Source organism: Choloepus didactylus, chromosome 19, assembly GCF_015220235.1.
Source record: "Choloepus didactylus isolate mChoDid1 chromosome 19, mChoDid1.pri, whole genome shotgun sequence".
NCBI classification, from domain to species: domain Eukaryota; kingdom Metazoa; phylum Chordata; class Mammalia; order Pilosa; family Megalonychidae; genus Choloepus; species Choloepus didactylus.
In genome coordinates this window covers 62,168,573-62,194,816 of record NC_051325.1, presented here as the reverse complement: position 1 = coordinate 62,194,816, position 26,244 = coordinate 62,168,573, and the positions used below count along the sequence as shown (strand labels likewise).

Genomic DNA, 26,244 nt, shown 5'->3' with positions numbered 1-26,244 from the left:
CATGATGGTGGCCGGTGACTCAGCTAGTGAGCGTGCCTAAGGGGGTTCGGGGCGCCCCTGAATGTGCAGCTGGTGTCAGAGACGAGCACGGCGCTGCTGGGGACCGTCCCTCCAACTCTGCAGTTGGCTGAGCTCTTGTGACACCCTCGCACAGGTGGTTCACGCTCTTGGGGGGCTGCACAGATGACCATGATGGGGCATCGTGAGCCTGCAGTCGGGGCCTGGCCAAGAGGTGTCGGGGTGTCCACGGGGGGCTCTCCTGGAAGATACCGCCACAGCTCCTAGAAAGCTCAGAGGAGGCCCCGGTGCTCCCTCACGTGGGCCTGGGCTGCGAGGCCTGGGCAGTCTGGCCTGTAACTGACCGTTTCCGGGTCGTCCTGGCCGGCGAGGAGTTCAGTGCGGGGAGAGGAGGCCCTGGCTGAGGTCCACGGCGCCACGCGGCAGGCCCAGGCCTGGGGGCTCAGCCGGCCAGCGACCCCCACCCCTTCCTGGACAGGTCGCAGCCCACACGCGGACACCTGCCGCCGGGCAGCTGGGAGGGCGGTGAGGTGGTGTGGGCCTCCAACTCGGGGACTGGCCTCCAACTCGGCCTCCCGAAGTGGAGCTGGGATTTGCTGCAGGGGCAAGGTCCCCGATTGCCCAGGTTAGCCTGGTTTCCGCCCAAACGGTCTCCCTTTCACCCTCAAAACCATCCTGGTTTGGACTAAAAGCACACGGTCACCACCCACGCCCCCCTCCCACAGTGCACGGCGCTTCCTTGGCCCACCCAGCAAACTTCTCCGAGCTTCAGTCTCCCCTTCAGTGTCCCCATCCAGAAACTTCTCCAGGCCTCGGTGTCCCCATCCAGAAACTTCTCTGGGCCTGTTTCCTCATCTATAGAGCAGGGGTTGCAGCTTGCGTGGAGTCCTGCGAGGATTATATGAGCTACAAAGCGTCATGTCCCAGGCTTGAGGTCAGCCCCACAGGGCATCTGCTGCTGTTGTCGCCATCATCGAGGACAGTGGGGAGAGTGACCGTCTGGCCGCCCGGCCTAGCCTGGGAGTCTGCGTGCAGGCAGGCGCAGGAGACTATGGTTTCCTCCCTGTGACACGACATGCCCGGCCCACTCACCCACAGGACCCCAGGGGCCTCTGCTGCACATCTGCTCCCCCAGGGATGGGACTCTGGGGTCAGGAAGGTCTCATCCTGGCAGCCACTTGCCCCAGCACAGCGTCCAGTGGAGGCGAGTGATCTGAGCCCCGTGGGCCACGTACCCCCGGGTCCATCTGCGCTCTCCTCTTTGATGTTTGAGTTTTACAAACACCTTTTCAAAATGTAAAACCCCAGCTCAGGGGCCTCATGAAAACAGAACCCGGGCCAGATGTGACCTGTGGCTGTGGTTTGCTGACAGACCCCTGACCCAGGCAAAGACCCAGCCGTGAGCCAAGAAGACTCACAAGTGGACAAAATTAGGTGCCACAAAACTCACAGCTAAACTCCTCAGACTCTTGCTCGTGACTGATGTGCTCACACCTTACACACAACTGTGACAGCCGCTCTGCCAGCCTCCTCGGCCCTCGGGCTGACAAAACCAAGATGCCAGCTGACGTCAGCTGAGCTGCTGCGCTCCGCCGGGGATGGGGGTGGGCCCTCTCCAAGCACCATTTTGTTTGACCTTCACAGAGACCCTGTGTGTTAGGCAAGGTTTTCACAGATGTGGACACTGAATTTTGGAAAAGGCAGGTCATTTGCAGCTAGTGACATCCTTGTTCGTGATCAATAACAAAATCGATAAAATGGTCTTAACCTGGAACTTGGAAAGCCAAGTGAACACAGCCAAGGCTCCACAGCAACCCGGGGTCCTAGGGTGCCCCCGCCGGCGCCCGCAGTTTAGCAGCCCTGCAGGACGTTTCTGAGCTGTGCTCGGAGCTCTGGCTCCTAACCATGTTCAATGAAAAGTTACAGTTCCCAAAATAGCCCGGTGGCAGGACCGTTGCTAGGAAACGGGGGCTGGGGTGGGCACGGTGGTGGCGTGTGCCCTCCCTCCCAGGCCAGGGCAGTGTGTGTGTGTGTGTGTATGTGCGCGCGCGTGTGAGCCCCGTGTCACATGGCCTCCCACAGCTGAGGGCTGCCCGGGCGGCAGACGGGAGCAGGCCCCGGCAGAGGGGCACACTGAACGCATGCACCTGCACACACTCACCTGTAAACACACATGCACGCGTGCACACACACACTTGCTGCCCCAGGCGTTTCCACCAAATGGGAAGGTCAGCTTTGATTTGTCACTGTCCACTTCCCGAGGAACGGCTGCCTCGTGTGGCTCGGGCCCCAGACCCAGCGCTGGGCAGAGGCTTTTTTTTAATGTCTGATGATGGGGCATGAAACGCCTTAAATTATTTAAGAAAACGTCAGGTTGACATAAATGAAGATGGAGGAAAGCCATTCTGGAAGGCAAACAGCGCCCGCTGCAGAGAGACACACGGCTTCCTTTCACGGCTCGTCGCATTCGGGGGCTGGATGGCGGGGAAGGGGACTCTTCACTCCCGAGACAGGGGCAGGGGTCTGTCCTCGCTGGGCCACGGGCGTCCAGAGCAGGGAGGACAGCAGGGAAGACAGAATGCGGGAGAGGCCCCTCACCCCTCCAAGGCAGGACTGCTCCTGTCTCGTAAGTCGCAGAAGGACAAGAGCAGGGTCCTGGGTCCTGCAGGGTCAGGGTGAGGGTCCCTGCAGGGGAGGGGTCCTGCCAGATGACTAGGGCTATAGGACTCCAAAGGAAGGAAGGAGTTAAAGCTGTTGACAAAATACACACATTACCCTCGTAAAAGGTCCCCCCAGAGGTGGGGGCACAGGACCACCGCAGGGGTGTGTGCACACGGGAGCTAAGTGGGGTGGGGGGTCTCAGAGCAGAGGGCAATCCTAGGCTACATCTTGACCAAGGGCAGTCACGGGACTGCCAGGGATGCCGGGTGGTCCTGGGAGGTTCTGTGGCCCCCTCCTCAGCCACCATCACCTGCTCGACTCCCAGGTGCCCTGTGGGGGTGTCCAGGGCCGGGGTCCAGATGCAGGTGCAGGGCGGGCAGCCGGCCACAAGGGGGCGCCCTGGCTGCGGGAGCAGAGGCTCCTCGCCCCAAGCCGGAAAGGCGGCTGCCTGCCCCCCCCTCTCCACCTCCTCCCATCTCCTCCAGGAGAGGAGGAGCCTGCACTCCCACCTGGAGCATCATCCTCAGTCCCGTCCCTTCTGGGCAGCCTGGGACCTGGTGGGGGCTGTGAGGCCCCCAGGGCCAGCCAGAACCCTCGCCATCGCCACCCCAGATGGCTCACGACCGGGCTGGGACTGGCTTGAAGCTTGGACCTTGCTCCTCGGTGAGAAAAAGCACCTTCTAGTTAAGTGACTGGTGGAAGCGACACCACAAGGAAGGATTTGCCCCAAAGCCCTGTCACCTCAGCTGGGACTTTGGTTTGGCACCTGCTGGACATTTGTCTCCGAGCCCCTGCTCTATGTTCCTCGGACAAAACTGTTTCTCAAAAATTCAGAGTTGAAGAAAGCCCAAACTGCACTTCTCCTAGTAGGTTTAATCATTCAACCCTTCAGTTTATCTGTGACAGGAATCAAACTTACATCTTTATTTACTACTTACTAATCAAAATAACATCTTTTTAGAATAGATGATGAGCACACATTAGCATGGTTTTTATTTTCCCATCCCCCTTCCCAAGACCCAAAGCACCACTTGTTGGCAAGATATTTGTGATGCAAGAGTTTAAGGCATTTTTGTGGCGTCCGGATGAAAATGGCCCAGACGCCTAAACTCGCAATGGCAGACCCGAGAGTGCGAAGTGAGCATCACACGTCACCATGCACAAGGTGGATTAAGCTCCCTCTCACGTGGGAATTTTCATTATTAGTATTAAGCAATTCCCCACTTAGGTTTGCCCTGAAAATAGCATCTTCAAAATACGTGGCTCTTTGACTCTGGAGGGGAAAACGATGACCCAGGACTTTGCCTGTGCAAGCCCAGACAGTTGCATTTTATATCTGACCATGTGAATATAAAACTTCCTGCAGGAGCTCCCTTCCAAGTTGCTAATACTTTGGGCCACATGACAAAGACACTGGTAGTATTTAAAGTCTCAAAGGGAAGGAGGAATCTGACGTGTCTGCACACCTCGGAGAACAGGTTCTAGAAGGCCCAGGGCCTTCAGCGAGAAGCCAAGAGCTTGGCCCAGCCCTAAAGAGACTCTATGTGGTGGTGACGTTTCCTGGTGAAACCCCCTAACCAAGATTTTGAATCTCAGACAACTAGAAATCATGAAGGGATAACGAACGCACCACTGAAATCCCACGTCTACTGGAAATCGATCACCGAGAGATGGAGACTTGGAGAACAACAGGATTTTGTCAAATTAACTGAACAAGTAATAATAACCAGCATTTCTCAAAAAGGCAAATGAGGGCAGCGACGTGGACACAGGGCGGTTAAGACAGACCAGAGTGTGGGCCGTGTCCCTGGGGCAGTCACCGCCGGGTCCTCGGGGTCGCACGGGGTCGCTGCAATTAAGAGAGTGCCAAGGCCTGGCACTCGGCACCTGGCAGATACTAAGTGCTTCATAAATGTCAGCAGTGGTGGTGGCAGAAATAACGATGATAATTTGCCCAGATTAAGGCTTAAAAGGTGAATAAGAAAAAAAAAAAGAAAAATGGAGAAACAAAGCCATTGCCACCCCTTTGGAGGAAGCCCGCCTAACCCCGGCTTCAGCACACGCAGCTCTGCCTGCCGGGAAGACGACGTTTTCCAGGAAAGGTGACGGCTCTTAGCTCAGGGCCCCGCCAGGAAGTGTTGAACCCACTGATGGGCTCACGGTCCTCTGGCTCGGATGCAGAACTCATGGTTCCTTGACCCTGGGGGATTTCTCCAGCCCCCACCTCCGGACCCCCCGAGCCCCCTGCCCTCCATCCTGGCCCTCGCCAGGCCTCCCGCCCCGGGGGCTGCCCACTCACCCTGCTCCATCATCTCCAGCAGACCCTTCTTGATGAGCTCCTCCCGGCCTTGCCTGCCGGCCATCTTCTTCTCCAGCGCTGCAGGACACACAGACATCCCCGTGAGTCACCGCCGGGGGCACCGCCTGGCCCACGTCCGAGCCACAGCCCCCAGGGGTCCGCAAGTTGACAGAAGAGAACAGGGAGAGAGCAGGTGACCCAGGGTTGGGGACCTGGGCCCCTGTGGGGGGGGGTGGAGTTAGGGGACAGGGGACCTGAGCCCCTGTTGGGGGAGGGGTGTTAGAGGACAGGGGACTTGGGCCCCCGGGGGGGGGGGGTCTATTCAACAATTCCGAGCTCTCTTACTAAGCAATCTGTTAAGTGCACACAAAACACAGCCAAAGGAGGGCATGTTAAGCAGATCTTTTAAAGCGGTCATTTCCACGGTTTATTTGAAAAGCGACACTGCATCTGACCCCCTTCTCTGAGGTAGCGTCCCCCACTGCCCGCTCCTGCCCTCCACCAACTGCTCCTTAATTCAGCAGCCAAGGCAGGTGTCCTCTCTCCGCCCTCCATACCCCAGAGTGCTTTTCTGCGGCTCCTATAATCGCTTGCTAAATACATCCTGATTTGCTACTTATGTCTGTCCACAGCCCAGGGCCCGTCCCACTGGAGATCCTGCCAATAAATCACAGGCTCACAGCTGTCCAAGCCTCCCCCAGCCGGCAGGAAGGGGCTCCCCGACCCCACACGTGCCAAATCCTGTCGATTCCTCCTTCGGGGCAGCCTTCCCCAACCCCCATCCAGGAGCGAGATGCTCCGGCAGCTCACCCCACCTTCTCCCTGCTTCCCCTCCCGTCAGGGTCCGGGGCTCAGGCCTGCTTTATAATCATCCTTTTCCCACCACTATTTGTCTATGTAGAACCCCAATTTCCAAATACATGAGCAAGTGCTCATTCGGACCCTGGCTCTGGAAGACGCAGCCCGAGTGCCCTCTTTTAGGACGGGGCAACCAAGAGTCGCCTGTGAGTGCAATGGGGTGCCCTCCCCCACCCCCGGGGAAGGCAGCAGCAGGCGAAGACCTTGGAGGTCATTAATTTATTCAACACCTTCACCCGCGCCTAGTACCTGTGGTGCGCTGAGCCAGGCGCTGGGGGTCCACCAGGGAGGAAACCAGCCCAGCCCCCACCTTCACACAGCACCGAATGGGGGGTGGGGGGTCCGACAGCCAGCAGGCCCTGGCGACAGGGGATTCAATTGAGTTTTTAAAGCAAAGCATTCATTGAGCACCTGCTCTGGGCCAGCACCGTGCTGGGCGCTGGGGACACGGCCGGGAGGAAGCCAGGCAGCACCTGTGCCCCGAGGGCCAGCACCTTTTGGAGGAGGACAGGTGAGCAGCAACTACCACCAGGGAGGATGGAGAAAACCAGAACGAGGGGCACAAAGGGGCAGGCTTCAGGGGAAAGCCACCTGGACGGTCAGGCCAGCCTCCCCGAGGAGACTGACCCTGAGAGCTGAAGGATGAACAGGGCAAAGCCCCGCACGGAAAGGAGACGACATTCTCAGGCAAAGGAACTCAATTCCTTTCTGTGGTCCCAATTTCCCCAAAATTTCCAGGGACCAACATTGTAGATAAAATTGACATACTGAACCCTGACTTTGGAAAGTATAAGGACGGGGGCTGCGGGCAAGTCTCACAGATAATGATGACAGAACTGGGCAAAAGTCTGAAGAACCCAGCGGAACCCTGCACTGGGGTGGCTCTCGCGGCGGCCAGCTGGGGTGTGGGGTTTCACCAGCGCCGACCTGGGGGTTCACCCTATAACCTGGAGAGGTGCTAGGCTTCACCACCCCCACCTCCCAAGGAGACCACCAATCCCCCAAGGTCATCAGCTACACAGAGGCTGTGCTTGGCTGAGCCCTCTGCCCCTCCACTGCCCCTTCTTTGGCACCTCATTATCCCCCTTGCCCCTCCCCACTGCCTAGTCACCCCCACTGGGGCAGGTATGGACTGAGATGCCATTTCCCGAACCCCAGACTTCTGAGAACCATCTTCATGGTGTGACTCAACCCATGCTCCCCCCAAATCTCTGTCTTTAAATTATCTTGATTTTGGCTTTGCCTCATCCTAAACAATGATGTCTATGAAACCAGGGATTTAATGTGCTAAACAAAAGAATATACCACACTTTGGGGGGGGGGGGTTCCATTTCAGAATAAATATATGAAATCCAGTTTTGGTCCCCAAATTTCCAAATGCTTGAACAAGGGTGCCTGAGAGTGGTGAGACCATAATTATCAATCTTGAGACCCTCAGTGGCCCTGTGACCCACAGCATTATGCTTTGGGAGCCAGGGGGAATGGAAAGGCACCTCAACCCCCCAATTCACAGCTGGGGGTGCTAAGCCCGGGGTACAGCACTCCAACTCCCCCAGTCACTCACTCCAGTCCCCTTGGCCTTTTGCTGATCCACAAACGTGCTCCACCTGCTTCACAGCCTTTACATGGGCTGTTCCTACTGCTGCCATGCTTGTCCCTGCATTTTCCAAGGCGGCGGCCTCTCTTGTACCATTTATGTCTCTGCTTAATGTCGTCCCCTCGGAGGGGCCTTCTCAGACCACCCGTCTCAAGGAAATGCCTGCCCCCTGCCCCACTCGCTGCTCAGCGCCTCCACCCCACCCCACCCCAGGTCGAGTCCCTTCACACATTTGTCACCTGTTCACCGGTCTAGCCCTGACCCTGCCCTCAGTAGCAAGCTAGGAGCGGGCAGCCTCCACTGGCGGCACCCAGGAGGCAGCAGGACTTGTGGAAGGATAATAGGTTCATTCTGCTTTAGTTCTTGACAACGGGAATTTGTCAGTCAACTTCTCGAGAGATTAAATTGTAGTTTTGTAGTTTTGTAAAACACGAAGTATGAACCTGAGCACGTCGGCTTAGTCACCCTCCGAGGCCCAGACTCTGAATCTCCCAGGCTGGGAAGGAAACGGGGCTCCCGGGAGTACCGGAGCCAACGGCCCGAGACGGCTGCTCACCAGGGCGTCCCCGCGGCCCAGGACCACCCCACAGGGGCACCTCCCGCACTAATCGTTTCCCCCACAGCTAACAGGCGCGCGGCTCAGAGAGCCCAGGGTCCGCCCTTCCTGGAGGAGGCCCCGTTCGCAGAGCCCAGAGTCAGGAGCCTGCCTGGCACCCGGCTGCCAGGCACGAGCCCCAGTTCCTCCCACGCTGGCTGCCCGGCCCCTGCCCGTTGTCTGCTTCCCCAGGACGGATTCCACCGTCGGGGCCCTGCCTGGCAGAGGCTCTGCACACGTGGTGGGCTGACTTGAGCCAAGCTCAGTGAGTAACGTGCTGTCGCCATCTGCCATCCCTGCCCTCTGCCTGAACACCACGACCCCAGGAGCTGGCCCCACCCATGGATCAGCTTCGCAGACCACGTTTCTGGGGTGCACTTCAAGGGGCCGAGGCAGCAGTCCCCAGAGGCTGCTGGGACGCCAGGGTGCAGCGAAGACCCAGAAGTGAGCGAGGGAACCTTTTGGAGAACATGGGGCTCCTGGTGGGAGGGGGTCAGCACAGGGGTGTCGGGGGGGGGCTCTCCAGGAGGAGATGGGGCGCTGGGAACAGCTGGCTCTCTCGTTCTCCAGGAAAAGGAACGCCTCAAGGTGCTAAGGCCAGACCAAGGGCCTGAAGCTTGGAGTCTGAGTCTCCTGGGGAGCTCTAGAGATGAGACGGCAGTCCCTGGGCCCCGGCACAGACCAATGAGCCCGGATCTCGGGGACAGCCCTGGGCCACAGGGTGCTCAGCACTCCTCAGGGGATTCCGGGGTGCAGCAGGTGGGGGGCACTGAGAGTGCTGTGTGGCGGGGGTCCCTGAAGCCCACTGTGGCCAGCAAGCCAGGACTTGACACCAGTCCAGACCCCAGCCCCGCCCCCCCCCCCCCCCCAAACCCACTCAGCCTCGGCTGGGTTTTCAACAAGGTCCCCGGGGTAAGGGTGGAAAGGCCCATGTGGGGTGTGGGGAATGGGTTACGGTGTGCCCGAGGCTGACATGCCCCAGTCCTGGAGATGGCCAGGTGGAAGCTGGAGGGGCCTGGGGGGTGGGGGGCACACAGAGCACAGGGTCTGCCTCCCCCGGATGGGCGCCGGGAAGACATGGGCTGGAGCAGCAGAACCATGACAGCAACCCACGGCCCCTGCCAAGGCCTCACCTGACGTTGTCTGCTTCAGCTTTTCATTTTTCTTTTTCCTCCACTTCCAGGGCTTGAAGATCCTGCCCAGGGTGGCCAGCTTGCTGTTCCTCCTCGCGGGGGGAGTTCGAATCCCTGAGACGAGATACTCAGAACGCACCGGGGGAGCCTGCTCCATCTCATCTGGAAGGAGAAAACCAGGAGAGGGCCCCCGGTGACCACCAAGCCTCCGGGACACCCCTGCTCGGATCACGGGGAGGGTCTCTGTGGTCTCCCCTTCCATGGAGACCCTCCCTCCTGCAGCCCCCTCATGGCTGATGGCAGCTGTCACCCCACTTTGCCTTCCACCACCGGGAAGGGACACGTGGCTGAGCCCACCCCGTCACCTCTGCTGCCTCAGGACCTTTCTCGTGCCTCCGCCTGCACTGCTTTCCCTCCCAGCTGCTGCTTCACCCGGTAAAGCTAACGAGTTCTCCTGCCAGGAAGTCTGCCCACCTTCCTCCTCTGCCAGACAAGGCTCAGTCCTTGCCTTCCGCTCGTGAAGCTCCTTGTGCAGCACCAAGGACGGCAAGGGGGCACTGGGGCCCAGCCCTCCCCTCGGCCGTCAGCTCTACAAGGGCAGAGAGCTGTTTCCACTGCTCCAGCCTCCGACCCTGACACGGGCCTGGCCCATGCGAACTTAGCAAACAGCTGCAGAACGCACAAGTGTGTGGAAGGAAAACCAGAAGCAGCTCTCCTTTGGGTCCCTGCTCTTATAAACGCTGTGGGAGCTGCAAGGGTGAACATCTGGGGAAACTTGTGGCCTGCCTCGCCCACAGAGAGGGGACCCGCTAAGAAACTCCCTTCCTCTCGATGACCCACGAGCAGACGTGGAGAGGACAGCAGGTCCCAAGTGCAGGTAGGCAGCTGGGACAGGAGAAAGCCTCCGTCAGAAGACCACATGCAAAATCACGCAGCACGTGCCCAGCCGCGGAAAGGGGGGCTGTGCTCACGGACACGCCGGTACACGCAGAGCATCTGAGGGGCCACAAAGCAACAGGCCACGCCAGCTGTGTGGGGTCAGCAGGGAGGGAGCCTGACGTGTCTGAGGTGGCTTTGCAGGATGTGATGTACGTTACCCCATCAGAACGGAGAGCAGTCAACACGGACAACAAAGTGCATCAACTAAATGGTGGAGTGAGAGGACTGAGAGACACTCCCAGGCTCAGGATCAGCTCACATCCCTCCCCACATATGCAGGGCTGAGGAAAATCGCCCGAGCTGCCCCCCACCCCTCATGGGGCAGGGCAGGGGACTTTGTCAGGCCCGCAGGAGGCTGAACTCCCTGAGGTCATCTCCCCATGGCGTTCTGGAAAGGCTGCAAACCGCCTGTGTCCCCCGGCTTGCGAGCCTGGACCTCGGCCAGGGCCCCCCACACATCCCCCACCCCAAGGGCCCCCCTCCAGCAGGCCCCCCTCCAGCACACGTTCCGTTCCACGCGGGATGCGCTAATTGGCCCCACGGCCACCCGGGGGGCTGGGCTGGGGTCCCCGAGTCTGTACAGGTCCGAGAGGCCCCACAGGGATGCAGAGGTGCCGGAGAGGCAGGGTGGTCACGGCCACCGGCCAGCCGAGAAGAGGCCTCAGGTGCCCCCTTCCCCGCTGGGGCACCCCTGGCCACCTGCCCCTCACGAAGCCATCACAGCCACCCCGAATCCGCCCACAGAGTCTGGCCTGGAGAGGAGCTGCTCATGGCCAAGTCCACGCACCCAGCACCCCACGGGGCAGCGACCTCTTAACCCCTAGGCTGGCCTCCGGGGACTCCGCCGTCCCCACCCTGGCCCTGGGCGAGCCACGCAGTCCCAAGCCTCAGTCTCCACATCCGTGGGGTGAAACGCATTGCCCTCCCTCCCTCAGACGGCGTGGAGGAAGCTCAGGGGGACCCGGGTGGCAGCAGCCCAGACGTGGGGAGAGCCCCCGGAAGACCCGCTCACTGACGCCGGCTCATGGCAGGCGAGTCACGAACCCCGTGATCTGGACGCTGTGGTCACCCGATCGACCACCAGGCCAGCATGGGCGGCTTCCAGCACTGACTCCCGTGGTGGTCGTTTATACGATGTGAATGAGTTTTATCCCAGAGGGGGATCCACAGGCATCGCCCCAGCACGTTACCTCGTCAGTCCCCATGAGGCCAGGACTGTGTTACCTCCGTGTTCCCGGGGAGCAAACTGAGGCAGAGCTGGGGACGGCTGTGGGTGGGCAGGGCCTCGGAGAGGCTCCAGAGACCCCCGTGCATCCCTAAGCCACCTCTGGGGTGGACATAAAAGTCATCGAGAGACAGGCCGCGAAGGGACGGAGGAGGACACCAATGAGAGGCAGACCCGGGCTGACCTGGGCCAAGCGGGCACGCGCCCGCACCCTCCCTCGAGCTCTGGGGTGTTCACCAGGCAACCCGGAGGGAAGGCGGCTCAATTCACGAGCCCACGGGGGTGAGGGTGCCCTCCTGCTGGCTCGCGAGCGTGCAGGGAGTGAAGGCAGGGACATTCTCAGGGTCACCCCAGGAGGGGCTGAGGAAATGGGGATGGGGGGCAACTCAGGGTCACCACAGGCCGCGGCGCGGGGCTCCCGCCGGCCCTCAGCCCCGGCCCCTCGCATCCCAGAGGCCGTTTCTTCCATGTTCTTAGTCTTGTTCCGATCCTTTCCTTCCTCCGCCCACGGACAGATGGGAGCAGAGCTGCCGTGCCAAGTGGCCCCAGCGACACCGGCTGTCCCAGAGGCATTTTTCGCACAATGGGAGAGGAAGAGACCAGGCCTCCTCAAGAGACGAAGACACAGATCCACAGAGATTAGCACGAGGGATGACGGAGCACTGTCACTGCTCTCCCCATACCTCATGCCGTTCCACAAAGGATTTGCGGAAGTTACCAGAAACATACACACCACAGAAGTCAGTCCCCAAGGAAATCTGGGTGAAAGGGAGTCTGGACAAGACCTTCACGCCAAGCCAGGGGTTAGGTCAGTCCTCACAATAAATACCACGAGGTTGCCAGAGGGCACACTGCAACTCCGAGTTTCCTGGCAGCCACAGCAAAAAGGAACACCAGGAACAATAATCTCCAAATCAGATCCCAAATGTGCCTTGGTGGCCATCTCCACTGCTGTGACCCTGTCCAGGCCCCCAGCATCTCTGACCCTATGGCATTCCGACAGCTCTCCCCACTTCCACTCTTACCTGCCCTGCAGAGCACAAACAGCTCCCCTAAAACTAATTCAAATTGTATCACTTTCCTACTCACTGCCCCCTCCAGTGGTTTACCTTCTCATTTAGAACAAAATGCAAATCCATGGTCCTGCCAGTAAAGCACCATGATCTGCTCCCATGGCCCCACTCACCTCACTTTTTCTTCTCTGTTCTGTCATCATTATTGCTCAACGACACGTCTCACGTACATTTGGAAACCGGTAGAACACAGTTGTAAGAACACACAGGTGGGGGAACCAGGCATCCAGAGGGGGTCTGGGCCCGGGATCTTTGTTTCCAATCACTGAGTTCGGGGGTGGTTTGTTATGCAGCATTGTTACAGCAAGAGCTGGCTGATACACTAGCTGTGTGATTTAAGGCCTTACTTCACCCTGTGCCTTAGTTTCCTCATCTGTAAAAAGCAGATGATAATTGTCATCTGCCTCATAGGTTTGCTCTGAAGATTAAATACATATGCTATTCTCAGAAAGCGCCTAGCACGTAATTGGTACTTGTCACTATTATCAAGCGTTAACTTGGGCCAGCACAGGGCTAAGGACCTTTTACATTCAGTCCTCACCTCACCCCGTCAGGAAGTTACTATTCTATACATGAAATCATCCCCATCCTATAGATGAAAAACCGAAGCTCAGAGAGGAGTGAAATCTGACTCCAGGTCCAACCATGAAGCTCAAGCACTGACTCACCACGATGCATACATCCAAGGAAAGGAGTCTGGGAGGGCCAAACACCAGCTCGTCTTTAGCTCACCTTTTTGTCTGTCTTGTTTAGCCACGAACGTTTCATTTATTCCTCCTTGTTTTACTGAGAACCTAGTGGGTATCCGGAGATGTGAGAATAAACAGAACACACAAGCACTGCCCTGAGGGAGCAAACACAACTGGGAGGGAGTCAGAGGAGCCACGTACACACGCACACGTGCACACACACGCACCTCGACGTGGTGATGGATGGTGTGCCGGTTTGAATGTATCATGTCCCCCAGAAAAAGCCATATTCTTTGCTGCAATCTTGTGGGGCAGACATATTAGTGGGGATTAAGTTGGAACGTTTGGATTAGGTTGTTTGCATGGGAATGTGCCCCACCCAACTGTGGGTGATAACTCTGATGGGATATTTCCATGGAGGCGTGGCCCCGCCCATTCAGAGTGGGCCTTGATCAGTGGGGCCATATAAATGAGCTGACGGGCAGAGGGAACTCAGTGCAGCTGCGAGTGACGTTTTGAAGAGGAGCTACAGCCAAGAGGGACACTTTGAAGAAAGCACAGGAGCTGCAGGTGAGAGACAGTTTGAAGACGGCCATTGAAAGCAGACTCTTGCTCCAGAGAAGCTGAGAGAGGACAAATATCCCAAGTGCAACCAAGAGTGACATTTTTGAGGAACTGCAGCCTAGAGAGGAACGTCCTGGGAGAAAGCCATTTTGAAACCAGAACTCTGGAGCAGACGCCAGCCACGTGCCTTCCCAGCTAACAGAGGTTTTCCGGACGCCATTGGCCATCCTCCAGTGAAGGTACCCGATTGCTGATGTGTTACCTTGGACACTTTATGGCCTTAAGACTGTAACTGTGTAACCAAATAAACCCCCTTTATAAAAGCCAGTCCATCTCTGGTGTTCCGGCAGCATTAGCAAACTAGCACAGATGGCGACACGTGCCTTCCAGGTGGGCTCGAAGCCCAGGGCACACAGTGACCTGCAGGGGCTGCTCTACAGGGACGGCTCTCGGAGAAGTGGCATTCACGCTGAGACCTGAAGGACACGGAGCAGCCAGCCGTGACAGGGGCTCCCCTGGGGAGACAGACAAAGCGACAGCAACCCCCCAGGATGACACCGGCAGAGTTCCAGTGTGAGCCCTGCCTGCAGAGGGCAGAGGAGGGGTGACGGAGGCTCCCGAGCCAGCCTGCCTGGCTCGTACCCCGCTTCACACTTCTGAGCCTCAAAGCTGAGCCAGATTGGGAACTTCTCGGAGTTCTCCCATGTGGGGAACAGGAAACTTACACGCATGAGGATACCAGGTAAAGCGCTCGGCACCAAGGCAAACTCATCACAAACCCTACAGAAGTACAAAGTACTGTATCCCGTTCCCCAGGTCAGTCGTCCCTTCTGAAATGAATGGAAAACAAGGGGGGCAGAGGTCCACTGAGGACACTTTCTCTTCGTCAATCACTGCCCTGGCTGCACACTCACCGTGTCAGGGGGAAACAAGTCAGCCGGGGAGATGCCACAAGGAAACCTCCGTAGAGTACAGATGTTATGTGGTATCTGGTGTGTGTGGATGTGTGTGTGTGGATGTGTGGGTGCATGTGTGAGACTGTGAGTGCACAAGTGTGTGTATGCACGTGAGTAAATGTGTGTGAGTGCAACACGAGTTTGTATGTGAGAGAATGCAGGAACGTGCGAGTGTGCTTGAGTGAGAATGTTTCGGTATACAGTGAGTGGGCTTGTGAGTGTGCGAAAGAGACTGTATTAGGGTGTGAGCGTGTGTGAGGGCACACAGGCCAGAGACGGAGCTGTTTCGATGGCCGGTCACGGGTCAGGCGTGTGGTGCGTTAGGAGAGGAAGGGGCTGCTTCGGAGCTGGCGACTACCTGCAGGGCTGAGGTCACAGCACGTCTGGAGAAAGGGGCGGCTTTCCCCAGGGGCAGTGGGCGAGCTGCCTGAGGCGCACCCCAGGGGGCACGGCACAGCTCGATGGCAGTTTGGGGCTGCACAGGCCCACGGAGCAGCCCTCTGCCGGTCTCCTTGCCGCCGTGCAACCTCAGCCGAGCACCCGGGCTGTGCCAAACTACCTCGGGAGGTTTCAGAGAGGAGACGGGAGCAAGTGCAGCCGAGGCTGCTCACAGATGGGGCCCTCCCGTCCCCTTTGCCTCACCGTCACCACCACCACCTTCACCGCCACCATCGCTGCCACCACTGCCACCACCTCACCATCCTCACCACCATCACCATCACCACTGCCGCCACCACTTCAATGAGCTGACTCCCCCTCCCCACCCATCTCTGCACCCAGTGGTGACACCAGTTACTGGGGCTCCTACCACCGGTGCCACGGACACACCATGGTCCTCACAGGCCGACCAAGGACACAAGCCTGACACTTGGCCACTGAATAGTCTGCCCGCCATTCTCCCCCTGAGAATTCATTCCTTCACTCATCCACCCATCCATCCACCCACCCTACAAACAGGCATTAAGCACCAGCCGTGTGCCGGGCAGTGAGCTGGGCATGGGGAGCCCAAAGGGGAGCGAGAGGCAGAATTCCTGCTCTTGGGGGGTTCTCAGCGCCTGGGGGAGAGGGACAGTAAATAAAAACATTAACTAAAACAGCCTCTCTCATCCCATATAAGGAGCACCCCTTCATTCTCCGCTGCCTCCTCTTCTTCACATTTCCGTATCACACCTGTCACCTGGCGTGGGTGTGTGCGCACATGCATGTAATCAAGGCAGTTACTTGCTCACCCGTTCCCGGCCGTCTCCGCTGCCCGCCCCCCACCCCCGGGAATATAGGCCTCGAGGGCAGGGCCTGGGAGCCCTTGTTGGCAGCTGTGCCCCCAGTGCCAAGGCCAGCACGGCCCCGGCTGGGCAGGAGCCCGAGTGCTGTGTGCTGATCTCTGCGTCCCATGAGCACAGCTGGCCCACGAGCCATGGGAGGGGCAGAGGAAAGGCCCTTCGGAGCAGACGCCCGGATCCGAGCGGAGCCGGCCATGCCGAGAGGGCACCGGGGCAGGGACGGGCGTGGGAGCCCCCAGACAGAGGGGCGAGCAAGGTCCCTGGGCTCAGAGGACAAGGAGAGGCCGGGGAGCAGCGGCAAGGGTCTGAGGGCAGCGTGTGGATCTGATTCACTCGTTTGTGACCCCCTAGGGGCCCTGGCATCACCAGGACAGGGGAGAGCCCACCCGGGGGGAGGACGGATGCTCTGCCAGGCTCCCCGAGCTCTGGACCGGGGACCCCGCCCCCGCCACTTCCTTCCCCGAGGTGCTCAGGCCCAGGGCCCCAGCAGGTGGGGCCGGCAAACGCACAACTTGCAACCCAAGAGCGGAAGAGAAGCGCGCGTGTGTCCCTGAGTGTGGGCGTGGGGCTCTGAGCAAGCAAGAGAGTGCGTGTGGGTCTGCCTGAGCAGGATGCAGGTGAGTGTGCACCACCGTGGGCAGGTGTGTATTGGGTGTGTGCACATGCACAGATGGGTGTATATGTATGTGAGCAGGCATGAAAGTTTGCATGTGGATATGAGTGTACTACAGGGGTGGGTGCATGGGTACGGGGCCAGGTATGCACATATGTGTGTGGGTGTCCCCACATGGGGGTGGCATATACACCTGGGGCTGGGTGTGTACATGCTGGGTGAGTGTGTACAAACATGGGCAGACATGTATAGGGGCAAGAGTGTGTGCACATGGGTGGGTGTGCACATAAGACTGTGTGTATATGGGTAGGTGTGTACACACAGGCCAGGCATGTACATAAGTGGGTGGGTGTGTATGTACACGAGTCGGGCATGAGTGTACGTGGGTATGTGTGCCTGTAGGGGTGTGGGTGTGTGCAGACGTGCATAGCTGTGTGCTGGAGGGTGGGTGGGTGTGCACCTGTGTGTGCCCAGAGGGAAGGTGGGGACAGCTCGGGCTGGCTCCGTCCTTCTCTCCTGGCCGTGTCTTCTCTGTGTCTCCCCCACAGGAGCGGGGACCCTCTTCCCATTTTGGAAGGTGCAAACACATTAGCAGGTCCTTGCTAGCCTCCGATAACACAGTGCCACCAAGCTCCGGGGGCCCCGCTATCACCTGGGAGGCCTTAGCAGCTAATTAATGAAAACTGTTTCCCCACATGTGTGAGAGGAAGTAGAAAGCGTGACCTCAGGCCGAGGCCTCTGAGGCTGGCAGGAGACGCCCGGCTCCAGCCCCCCAGACTCCAGCCCTCCCCAGCCCTCTCCAGCTCAGGGTCATCGGAGTCCAAGGCACCCACCTCCCCACCCACGCCTTTCACAAGCCAGGACCTGACTCCAAGGCCGGGCACTGACTGCTCCAGGGCCGGGGGCACGTGAGCCCAAGGAGGCTGCCGAGCTCCTGGGCTAACTCCCAGGCCCGGTGCCGGGCCCACCCCTCTCCACCTGAGGGTCCCTGCCATCTCAGCTCCGGGCGCTCTCAGAAGTGAGCCTGGGACTTACTGTTTATCGACTGTCATCCGCCTTTCCCAGTGGATGACGTAAGCCCCACGAGAACAGGGAAACTGTGACTCGTGTTCACCGCCAGGTCCCCGTCATCGTCACGGGCTTGGGCACAGAGGAGGCACCTAAATAAACTTTCGCTTGACCTGTGAACCAGGGGTACGCAGCCACCAAATGTTAGAGCCAGGGTCTGACACCTACCTCCCCCCACCATCCCGTCAACCCCTAAGTCCACCCTGCCTGGCAGCGGACATTTCTGCTTCCTCATCTTGCACATGGCTGCCTCCTCACTGCCCTTTCCCTGTCTTCTGCTGAGGCAGCACACCTTCCCCCTAAAACACAATGGAAGGAATCCCCCACCTCACCGGGGGCGTTAGGTAAGGTAACCAGGAGCCCCGTGCAGGGTGCTGTCTCCGCAGGGCAGTCAGGCACCACTGGGACCTGCATCAGGAGATGAGGCTTTGCTTGTTGGTTTCATTGTCTCACTCAAACTCACTCATCGAGTATCGACCAACAGTCCACCGCACACCAGATCTGCTTTGAGCTTGAGACAGCAGTGAACACGATCAACGTGGTGCTTCACCTACAAAGAGCTCATACTTCTATGTAAGAGGAAGAAAACAAGCAAGGAAACCAATTTCAGACTTTGGTACAAGCTACAAAAGACGCAAACAAGACGTTGAGACTCGGACCAATGGAAGGTGGTCTCTTATTTCCTCAGTGAATCCTTCCCCGCCCCAAAGAGAGAAGACCTCCCCGTTCAAGTCTTATTATTCACGAAACATGTTTCATAGATGGCGATTCCTCTGATGGATCTAGGCAAAGTCAACTGAAAACCTTCCAGAAAGGATCCACCATCCTAGACGCCATTAAGAACATTTGTGATTCGTGGGACAAGGTCAAAATATCAACATTCACAGGAATTTGGAAGAAGTCGATTCCAACCCTCATGGGTGACTTTGAGGAGTTGAAGACTTCAGTGGAGGAAGTAACTGCAGATGTGGTGGAAGCAGCAAGAGAACTAGGATTAGAAGAGGAGCCGAGGATGGGACTGAACTGCCTGCCATCTCACGATAAAACTTTAATGGTGACGAGCTGCTTCTTATGGATGAGCAAAGACAGTGGTTTTTTGAGTTGGAGTCTACTCCTGGTGAAGATGCTGTGCACACTTCAAATGACAACCAAAGATCTAGAATATTCCATAAACTTAGTTCATAAAGCAGCAACAAGGTTTGAGGGGACTGACTCTAATTTTGAAAGAAGTTCTCCTGGAGATAAAATGATATCAAACAACATCACAGGCTACAGAGAAATCTTCCGTGAAGTCAATCAACGTGACAAACTTCACTGTCTTATTTTAAGAAGTTGCCACAGCCACCGTGATCTTCAGCAACCACCACCCTCATCCGTCAGCAGCAACAACATGGAGACAAGATCCTCCACCAGCAAAATGATGACAACTCGCTGAAGGCTGAGGTGATGATTAGCAGTTTTTGGCAACAGGGTTTGTTTTAATTAAGGTAGGCACGCTGTTGTAGACATATCGCTACTGCACACAGAATAGACTAAAGTGTAGTGTAAATGCAGCTTTTATAGGCACTTGGAAACCAAACAATTTCTGCGACTTGCTTTACTGAGGTACGTGCTTTATCGCAGTGGCCTGGAAGCAAATCCTCGTATCTCTGAGGTCTGCGTGTATGAAGCAATCAGGGCGAAGCATTTAGAGTCAACAAAATGCCCGCGCCCGGTCTGCATTAGATGAGACTTGACAGTGCGCACAAGAGAAGAACTGGGTGTTTTCACAGACCTACCGCCAGGATGGGTTGAAACCCCCAGGATAAAATTTTAGAAATGAATTTTAGGTCCCCCAGGTGTACATGTATACTTGGTTTGACCTTTCCCACTTCTGGGAAATTCTGGACTAACAAGGGCATCCTGATCGATAAAAACAGAGAGGAACGAGGCCACGTCACAGACACACGAAGTCGTGCTGGAGGGAGGGAGGGAAGCAGGAAGGAAGGTCCACTCATTAAATCCCTAAGCAACCTCCAGACCTCGTGTCCGCCCGTCATTTCTTCGGGCCGCCACCTAAGTGGCATTAACTCAAACATCACCTCCTTTCTCTCCCGTGCTTGTTAGTAGAGGCGCTAATAACAAGCACAAAGAAAAGACGCTCTGCAGACTGAGTCACTGGCTCCTGGAAAATCATGAGTCGAATGAATGCTTTGTCTTAGGAGAACAGATTTTCGAATGCCCATCGGGAGGCCATCACATTCCAGGGAAACAGCCCGAGAAGCAGGGACTACATTGTTGGCTCCATTTTATTTCTAGGAAATTGAGTCTCAGGGCTGTGAAGCACAGCTGCGAAGCGGCAGGGCTGGCACTGGAGCCCGGGCTCTCTGATCTAAAGCTCACCATCTGTGAAAGACGCAAGCCTTTCCCAAAGTGTGTTCCACGGAAACCTAACCTGGGGAGCTCCTCTGTGGGTGAAGGTGGCTGGGAAGGCACCCCTGAAGAGCCCCACTTCATTTCAGCTTAGTGAAGGCTCTGAGAAGTCCTGCAGCACAGAATCCTATTCAGCTGTTGACGCAGCTTTTCCCAGATTGACCAGGCAACCCCCGGTTACACCTCGATGCCAAAATAGCAATAATCATGCAAAAGCTGCCCAGTGGAGCTTGAGAAATTAACTCGGGATTAAAGCACAGTTTAAGCATATTCCTTCTAAATAGTGTTAATGACGATTTATTTTGGGAATAAAAAAGCCATTCTCCCAATATCTGTAACCAAAGATAAGAGGATTCTCTAAGATCTCAGCAGATGTTGGGCCTCAAAATCCCCCAAGTGCCTAACTTCCCTCCAGCTGTCGGAGGCACCCAGTGCAGCGAGGACGTCAAAACCCAGACAAGATAAAGGCTTCATTTTAGCTTCTGAAACCAGGAAAAACGCAAGACATTATTAAAGTGGCTTCTTTTTTCCTTCGTGTGTATTGCAGAAAAAACAAGACACCTAACTAGAAAGCCCATCTGCTCAGAATCAACCCACAACTCTGCAAATGGTGGCTGGTGCCTGCCAGACATATGGCCAGTTCTCCAAGGAAAATCGGCTCAGACCCGTAAGTGCACCTGAAGATGCCGTTCCGAGTTCAGAATCATCAGTTAAAACAGGAAAACTGTGGGGTCAGGAAGGAGAAAAGTGGAATCTGGAGAATTAGCTTTGCTGTCATTAGCATCAATGTTCTTTGTGTTATTTGGCTTTATATGAGATGTCTGTATTGGGATCTAAGCAAACCCTTATAAAAATGGTCTGGCGAGAAGCCCACCGATAGGTTTGCAAAGGCTAAAAGCTGGTTTTAGAGCCTCCCCAAGCTCGTATTTTCAGAGAGGAGTAAACACAGGCATTTCAGGGAAAGGACAAACAGTGAAATGACACAGAAGGAGACTTCATGTTGTAGAGTGAAGTTAGACAAGTAAAACCGTCAGTCTTCAAAGCCTGAGCCCCAACTCTGACTTCATAAACCTAAAGCACACCCCAAAGTTCTTACAGAATGTCAACAGGGGTTTAAGGACAAACAAATGTTAATTTTAAAATGTGTACATTTTAGCATTTCTCAGAAAGATAATTTGAAGTGCTGGGCAGATTCTGTGCCAACGGAATTAAATTTTGAAACATGTCCCTCACCTACTTCGCTTGGGTCAGGGATCAACAAACTTTTTCTGTGAAGAGCCAGAGAGTAAATCACTGGGGCTCTGCAGGCCAAGTAGGCTCCGTTGCAACCACGCAACCCTCCTGTTGCCCTGCGAAGGCAGCCACGGACAAAACACACGGGAACGACTGTGGCCACATGTCAGCAAACTTGATTTACAAAAATATGTGCTGGGGTGGATTTGACCCACGGGCTGTAGTCTGCCCCCAGCATAGGTGGTCCCTTCAGAGGAAAAAAGTACTACCAAATATCCCAAAAAGTAAAAAGGAAAGAAGAAATGGTTACTGACCCAGATCCCTTATCTTCACTGCACTTACCCGCCCCGGGGGCCAGGCTGGCACCGCTGACCCCGCACAGCCCTGCAGCCCACCCCCCACCACTGGCTCCCGATGTTCCTCTCCCAACCCCTAAGCAATCAGAACCTCGCATTACCCTTCCCTGCTTAGCACCATCAATGGTTTCCTCTGGCTTGGAGGATAAAACATCAAACCTTAACTGTGAGCCCAGATGGCTCCTGTCTTTTCCACTTATCTCACCCCACGCTGCTCCTCTCTGGACACAGGGGTCTCTTTTCTGCTCTTTTCTCATCTAGCTCTTTCCTGCCACAGGGCCGCCTCCCATGCCATTCCCTCTGGAGGCAACACTGTTCCCTGGTGAGTTCCTATGTGTTCCTCAGGGCTCTGTCCTCCAAGAGACCTTCCGTGCCCACCTATAAGTTTCCCTGCTATTTTTCCACCAGAGCCTTTGGCACAATTTGTAATTAGATTTTGATTTGTGTGCTGATTAGTTTAATGTCTATCTTGGCTTTTTGACCATGAGAGCAGAGACTAAGTGTGTCTTGTAAACTGCCTCCCACCCCCAGACCCTGAGGGTCCAGCAAGGGCTCAGCAAGGGTCTGAGAATGGAAGGAAAACACGCTCGAGTCCTCTGTGCTCATGCTCACAGTCCCCACCCACAGGGAACCAGTCCCGCCACATCTGCAGCTTGGAATCCTAATAGAACAGAGACCCCGTCCCCAAGGGTTTACCCTCCTGGGTTCCTCCAAGAATCTGATGGGTTTTTCACCAAGCTACATCTGCCCCAGTTTTGCGTCCTCTGGCACCTCAGTCCTTGACTCACATCCACGCACCGAGAATGTCAACCCGAGAGCAAGGGACGCAGACTGGGACAGTGGGGAGTGTGCACACATCCTTTCGCCATCCTGGTTCTTCCTTCGGGCCGCGTTTCACCGCAGGCCCCTGCCCTGGCCTCTTTGGAGACTGTCAAGGAAGCAATGGAGCAAGCTGGAAACAGTCCAACTGACCGGCAAGTCAGAGTAACACAGGCTCCCCAGGGACCCCACACCCACTGACAGCCACCGACACTCGTCTGCTCGGAACGTCCCGGAAGATCGCCTGCTGCTACTGGGGAACGGCTCTCTCTGGTCCCCAGGAAGGGCCACCCCGTGGGGCAAACACCGTGCTAACTCCACTGGCACTGGCCCCGCACGGGGTCTCCACCCGAGCATTCTGTGGCCCCGGGGACTCCCTGTGGTTTCCTGAGAGGGGCCCTGGTGGGCACTAGGGAGTTGATCCTGGACGGTGCAGCCCCTCTGCCCAGCCCCCACCACCCTCCACGCCGGATCCACCAACTCGAGCCTCGTTCCGCACTTCCTGAGCAACCGCCCAGCTGGGGACGGGGTGGCCGAGTGGACGGGTGATGACAACAGGGCAGCGGTGCCGCCACACCACCCCGGCCAGGCCACGCTTCCCCTCGCGGCTCCTGGCTCCTGCAGCCCCCGTCCCGCAGCTCACGGCCACATAGCCACCCGGGATCGGGTCATGTCGCAGCCTTCACCCCCAGGCCCCACCTCGAGAGCACTCGGGACAAATATGGGGTTGAATTAATGAATGGAAGAGGCATTTCAATAGAGAGCCAGACGGCATGCTGAGGTTGGGAAAAGGAGGGGACTCCAGACCCAGGGAAGACTTCCTGGGAGAAGGAGTGACGTCTGAGGCGAGCTTTGAAGAACTGGTCGGAGTTAAGCAAGTGAGAATAAGCTCCAAACCTAAGCAGGCAGCTGTTGAGCATTCACCGCCGGGCAAATCTGTGCCAGGGACCGACGTGCTGGCCCAGGCCACGACGGGTGAACCGTGGAGACAGGCGCCGAGTGAAAGCAGCAGCCCTCTCCGGGGCTCACCGCATTCAATCTCCCCAACCCTCCAAAGAGGGGACCGTTCTCGTCTTCCTCTGGCAGACGGGGAAACCGAGGCCCAGGGAAGGGGCACCGCCGACCCAGAGGCATGTGGCATCAAAGCAGCAGGGCGAGCTCAGCCCAGGCATGTGTGATTCCGAGACCAGCCTCGGCCCACTGCTCCTGCGCGCTGTGGGATGGCCCGTCTCGGGGCAAGGACGGCATCTTCGACAGCCTGGGAGGCTCTTCCTTCCCCTGCTGAGACGTGCGCATGGCGGGAAGACGGGGACACCACGCCAAATGGCCATCGACAGACGCAAGGGTGAAGAACGCTCTATATCCACACCATGGAGTATTATTATTCAGCCACCAAAAGGAAGGAAGTGCTGAGCACGTTGCCACGTGGACGAATCTCGTGGAAGGAGCTGACAGCAGAAGAGCACGTGTCACATGGGTCCACTCCCAGGGAGTGCCCAGGACGGGCAAAGCCACAGAGACAGGAGGCAGGTGCACGGCGGCCGAGGGGCCAGGAACGGCTGCTTGCTGTGTCCGGGGTTCCCACATGGGGCGACGGGTTCAGGATTTCACTTCCACCCCGTGCGCCTGTCACACGTCACACAAATGCCAAATCAGATAGTGGTGGTGGCTACTCACCAGGGAGACGCTACTAAAGGCTGCTTTAAAAGGCTAAAATGGTACGTTGTATGTTGAGTATATTTTATCTCAATTAAAGAAAAAAAAAGTGTGCCATGACCCGGTGGTCCCCCGATCATTTCGTGAAGCTGGGGCCAGGCTGGCAAAGCTGCCGGAGGAGCACAGTGACCTCCAGCGAGCCAGAGGACTAGCGGGGCCGTCCATCTTCCCGGGCCTGCACTCTGAGTCCTGGCACTGCCTGGTGCCAAGGAACCCGGCATCGTGTGGAAAGAACGAGCAGCTGTCACGGCAGCAGAGGGTGCACGGAGCAGCCCGGCCTTGCCCCCAACTTCACATTGTCTTCGTTCACACTGGTCAGGCCTGCTCCAGTGCAACAAGGACTGGGGGGTGCAGCTAAAGCTGGGCAGGGTGCAACAGGTAAAGCTCGCCTGTCATGTCGTGTGCTATGCAGATTTGATCGCGCAATAAAACAGGCTTGTGTAACGCGCAAAATTGGAATGCACCCTAAATTAAAAAATCGTTGCGGATCACATATTTCAAAGCTTTCTGGCTGCAAGAACTGTCAACTGAGCTTGTGCTATGGCTCTGTGGTGGCACTGCCTCAGCGACAATCAAAAACACTCGGAGTGTGAACTGCAAATTATGCAGATTCTGAATTTTTTGACACCCTGGTCTTTGGGGCATGTCCAAGAGGATCCAAGCAGGCCACCTGGTGTGGACTGGCCTCATGGTAGAGGCTGTCCCCACCCGGGCCCTCCCGACCTGCAGCTGACTCCCCCGCTTCTAAGAGCCCTCACCTGCCCCTTGTCCACCCCGGGCCCCTGCTGCAGCTCTGCCATCCTGCACGCGTGAGTCTGGATGTTTCCTTCCCTGGCCGGCCCTCGGCCAAGGACTGGCTGTTCCAGGCGTGTAAGGCCCAGCTGCCCCGTCTCAGCTGGGACAGCTCTGGGGAACCATGTGCACCCCACGGTCCCCTGCAGGATCAGGCTGCCCTGCCCCTCCCCTGCTGCCCCCACTCTGGGACCATTCTCCTGGGAGCACCCTCTTGTAAATGACTCACCCCCAAATCCTCATCCCAGGGCGAGCTTCCAAAATATGCTGACTCAGACGATGGTCTACTCTGTGCTGGGTGCCGGGAGACCACGGATGAACCCAATCCCGTGGCCCCAGCTCTCACCAAGCTCACGGGCACCAGAGAGCTCAACGCACACCTGTACTGCAATGAGCCAAGGTAAGCATTTTGAGGGAGAGGAAGAGAGCTGCAGAACGTGCACTGAGGAGGGCTGCTGAAAAACTTCCCCGAAGATGGACTCGAGCTGAGATGAGGATGAAGCCGACGAGCTGGACAAGAGACTCTCATTCTGAAGAAACACTGTGCAAAACCCCCCCGAAAGGCTTGGAGCATTCAAATTTGCACCTGTCTCCGACTTCACTGCCTGCTTCATCTTGCTCCATTTCCAGCAAGAACTAATACCAGGCAAAAAGATAAACACACCCCAGAAAGGGCACGGTGCTGGCTTGCCCAGGCTCACACAGCAGCTGCAGGAGGACCCCAGACATAAAGGCCAGCTATAAATCCTAGCAGGAGAACGAGATTTCTCCCAGCCCCGCTGGTCACCGGCCCCCGAGGGCACCCAGAAGACAGCGCTACAAGGCGCACCCCTTCTTCAGTGCTTCCTGCTGATATCAAAGAGGGACGACGAGACTCCATATCCCAAAATGGTCCCATTTCCCCCTTTTTTAAAAAAAGCTTTCCCCTCACACTCCCCGTATAAAACATACAATCTTGGCAGGTCCTCGGTCACAGTCTCCAGCCTAACAGCAAACCTGCAAGTGGTCGTTTACACGCATCGGCAAAGCCAGGCCTCAGGGGCCACGTGGTCTCGGCCTCGGAACTGGGTCCTTCCCCTCCACGGGGTAAACAGAATCAGGCCCGAAGCTCGAGTCCCCCAGAGGTTGGACCCAAGATGGGCAAAAACAGATGGGAGGGTCTTGGCTCCCGGGTGTGCCCTCCTGCACCCGGGACCCCACAGTGGGTACAACGCTGGGCACCGGTTTTACAAACCCTCTCAGAGGAAGTGTGGCCAAGGAGAAAACGAGGGTCAGGGCCAACCCCAGGGCCTGACGAGCTTTGGGGAAGTGGGAGCCTCATGCACGGCTGGGGGAAGGGAAAATAGTC

General features: G+C 57.0%; 1 protein-coding gene across 4 annotated transcripts in view; it reads right to left on the bottom strand.

Annotated features, from left to right (window-relative positions):
- PHACTR3 (phosphatase and actin regulator 3) overlaps window positions 1-26,244 on the bottom strand; it is a 237,698-nt gene that overhangs the window by 89,724 nt on the left and 121,730 nt on the right. For all 4 annotated transcript variants that reach the window (XM_037811591.1, XM_037811593.1, XM_037811590.1 and 1 more), the window contains exons 2-3: window positions 9,162-9,323; window positions 4,979-5,056 (exon numbers count right to left, since the gene is read on the bottom strand). In XM_037811591.1, the coding sequence (XP_037667519.1) occupies window positions 4,979-5,056; window positions 9,162-9,323 (240 nt within the window). The remainder of the gene's footprint in view (window positions 1-4,978; window positions 5,057-9,161; window positions 9,324-26,244) is intronic.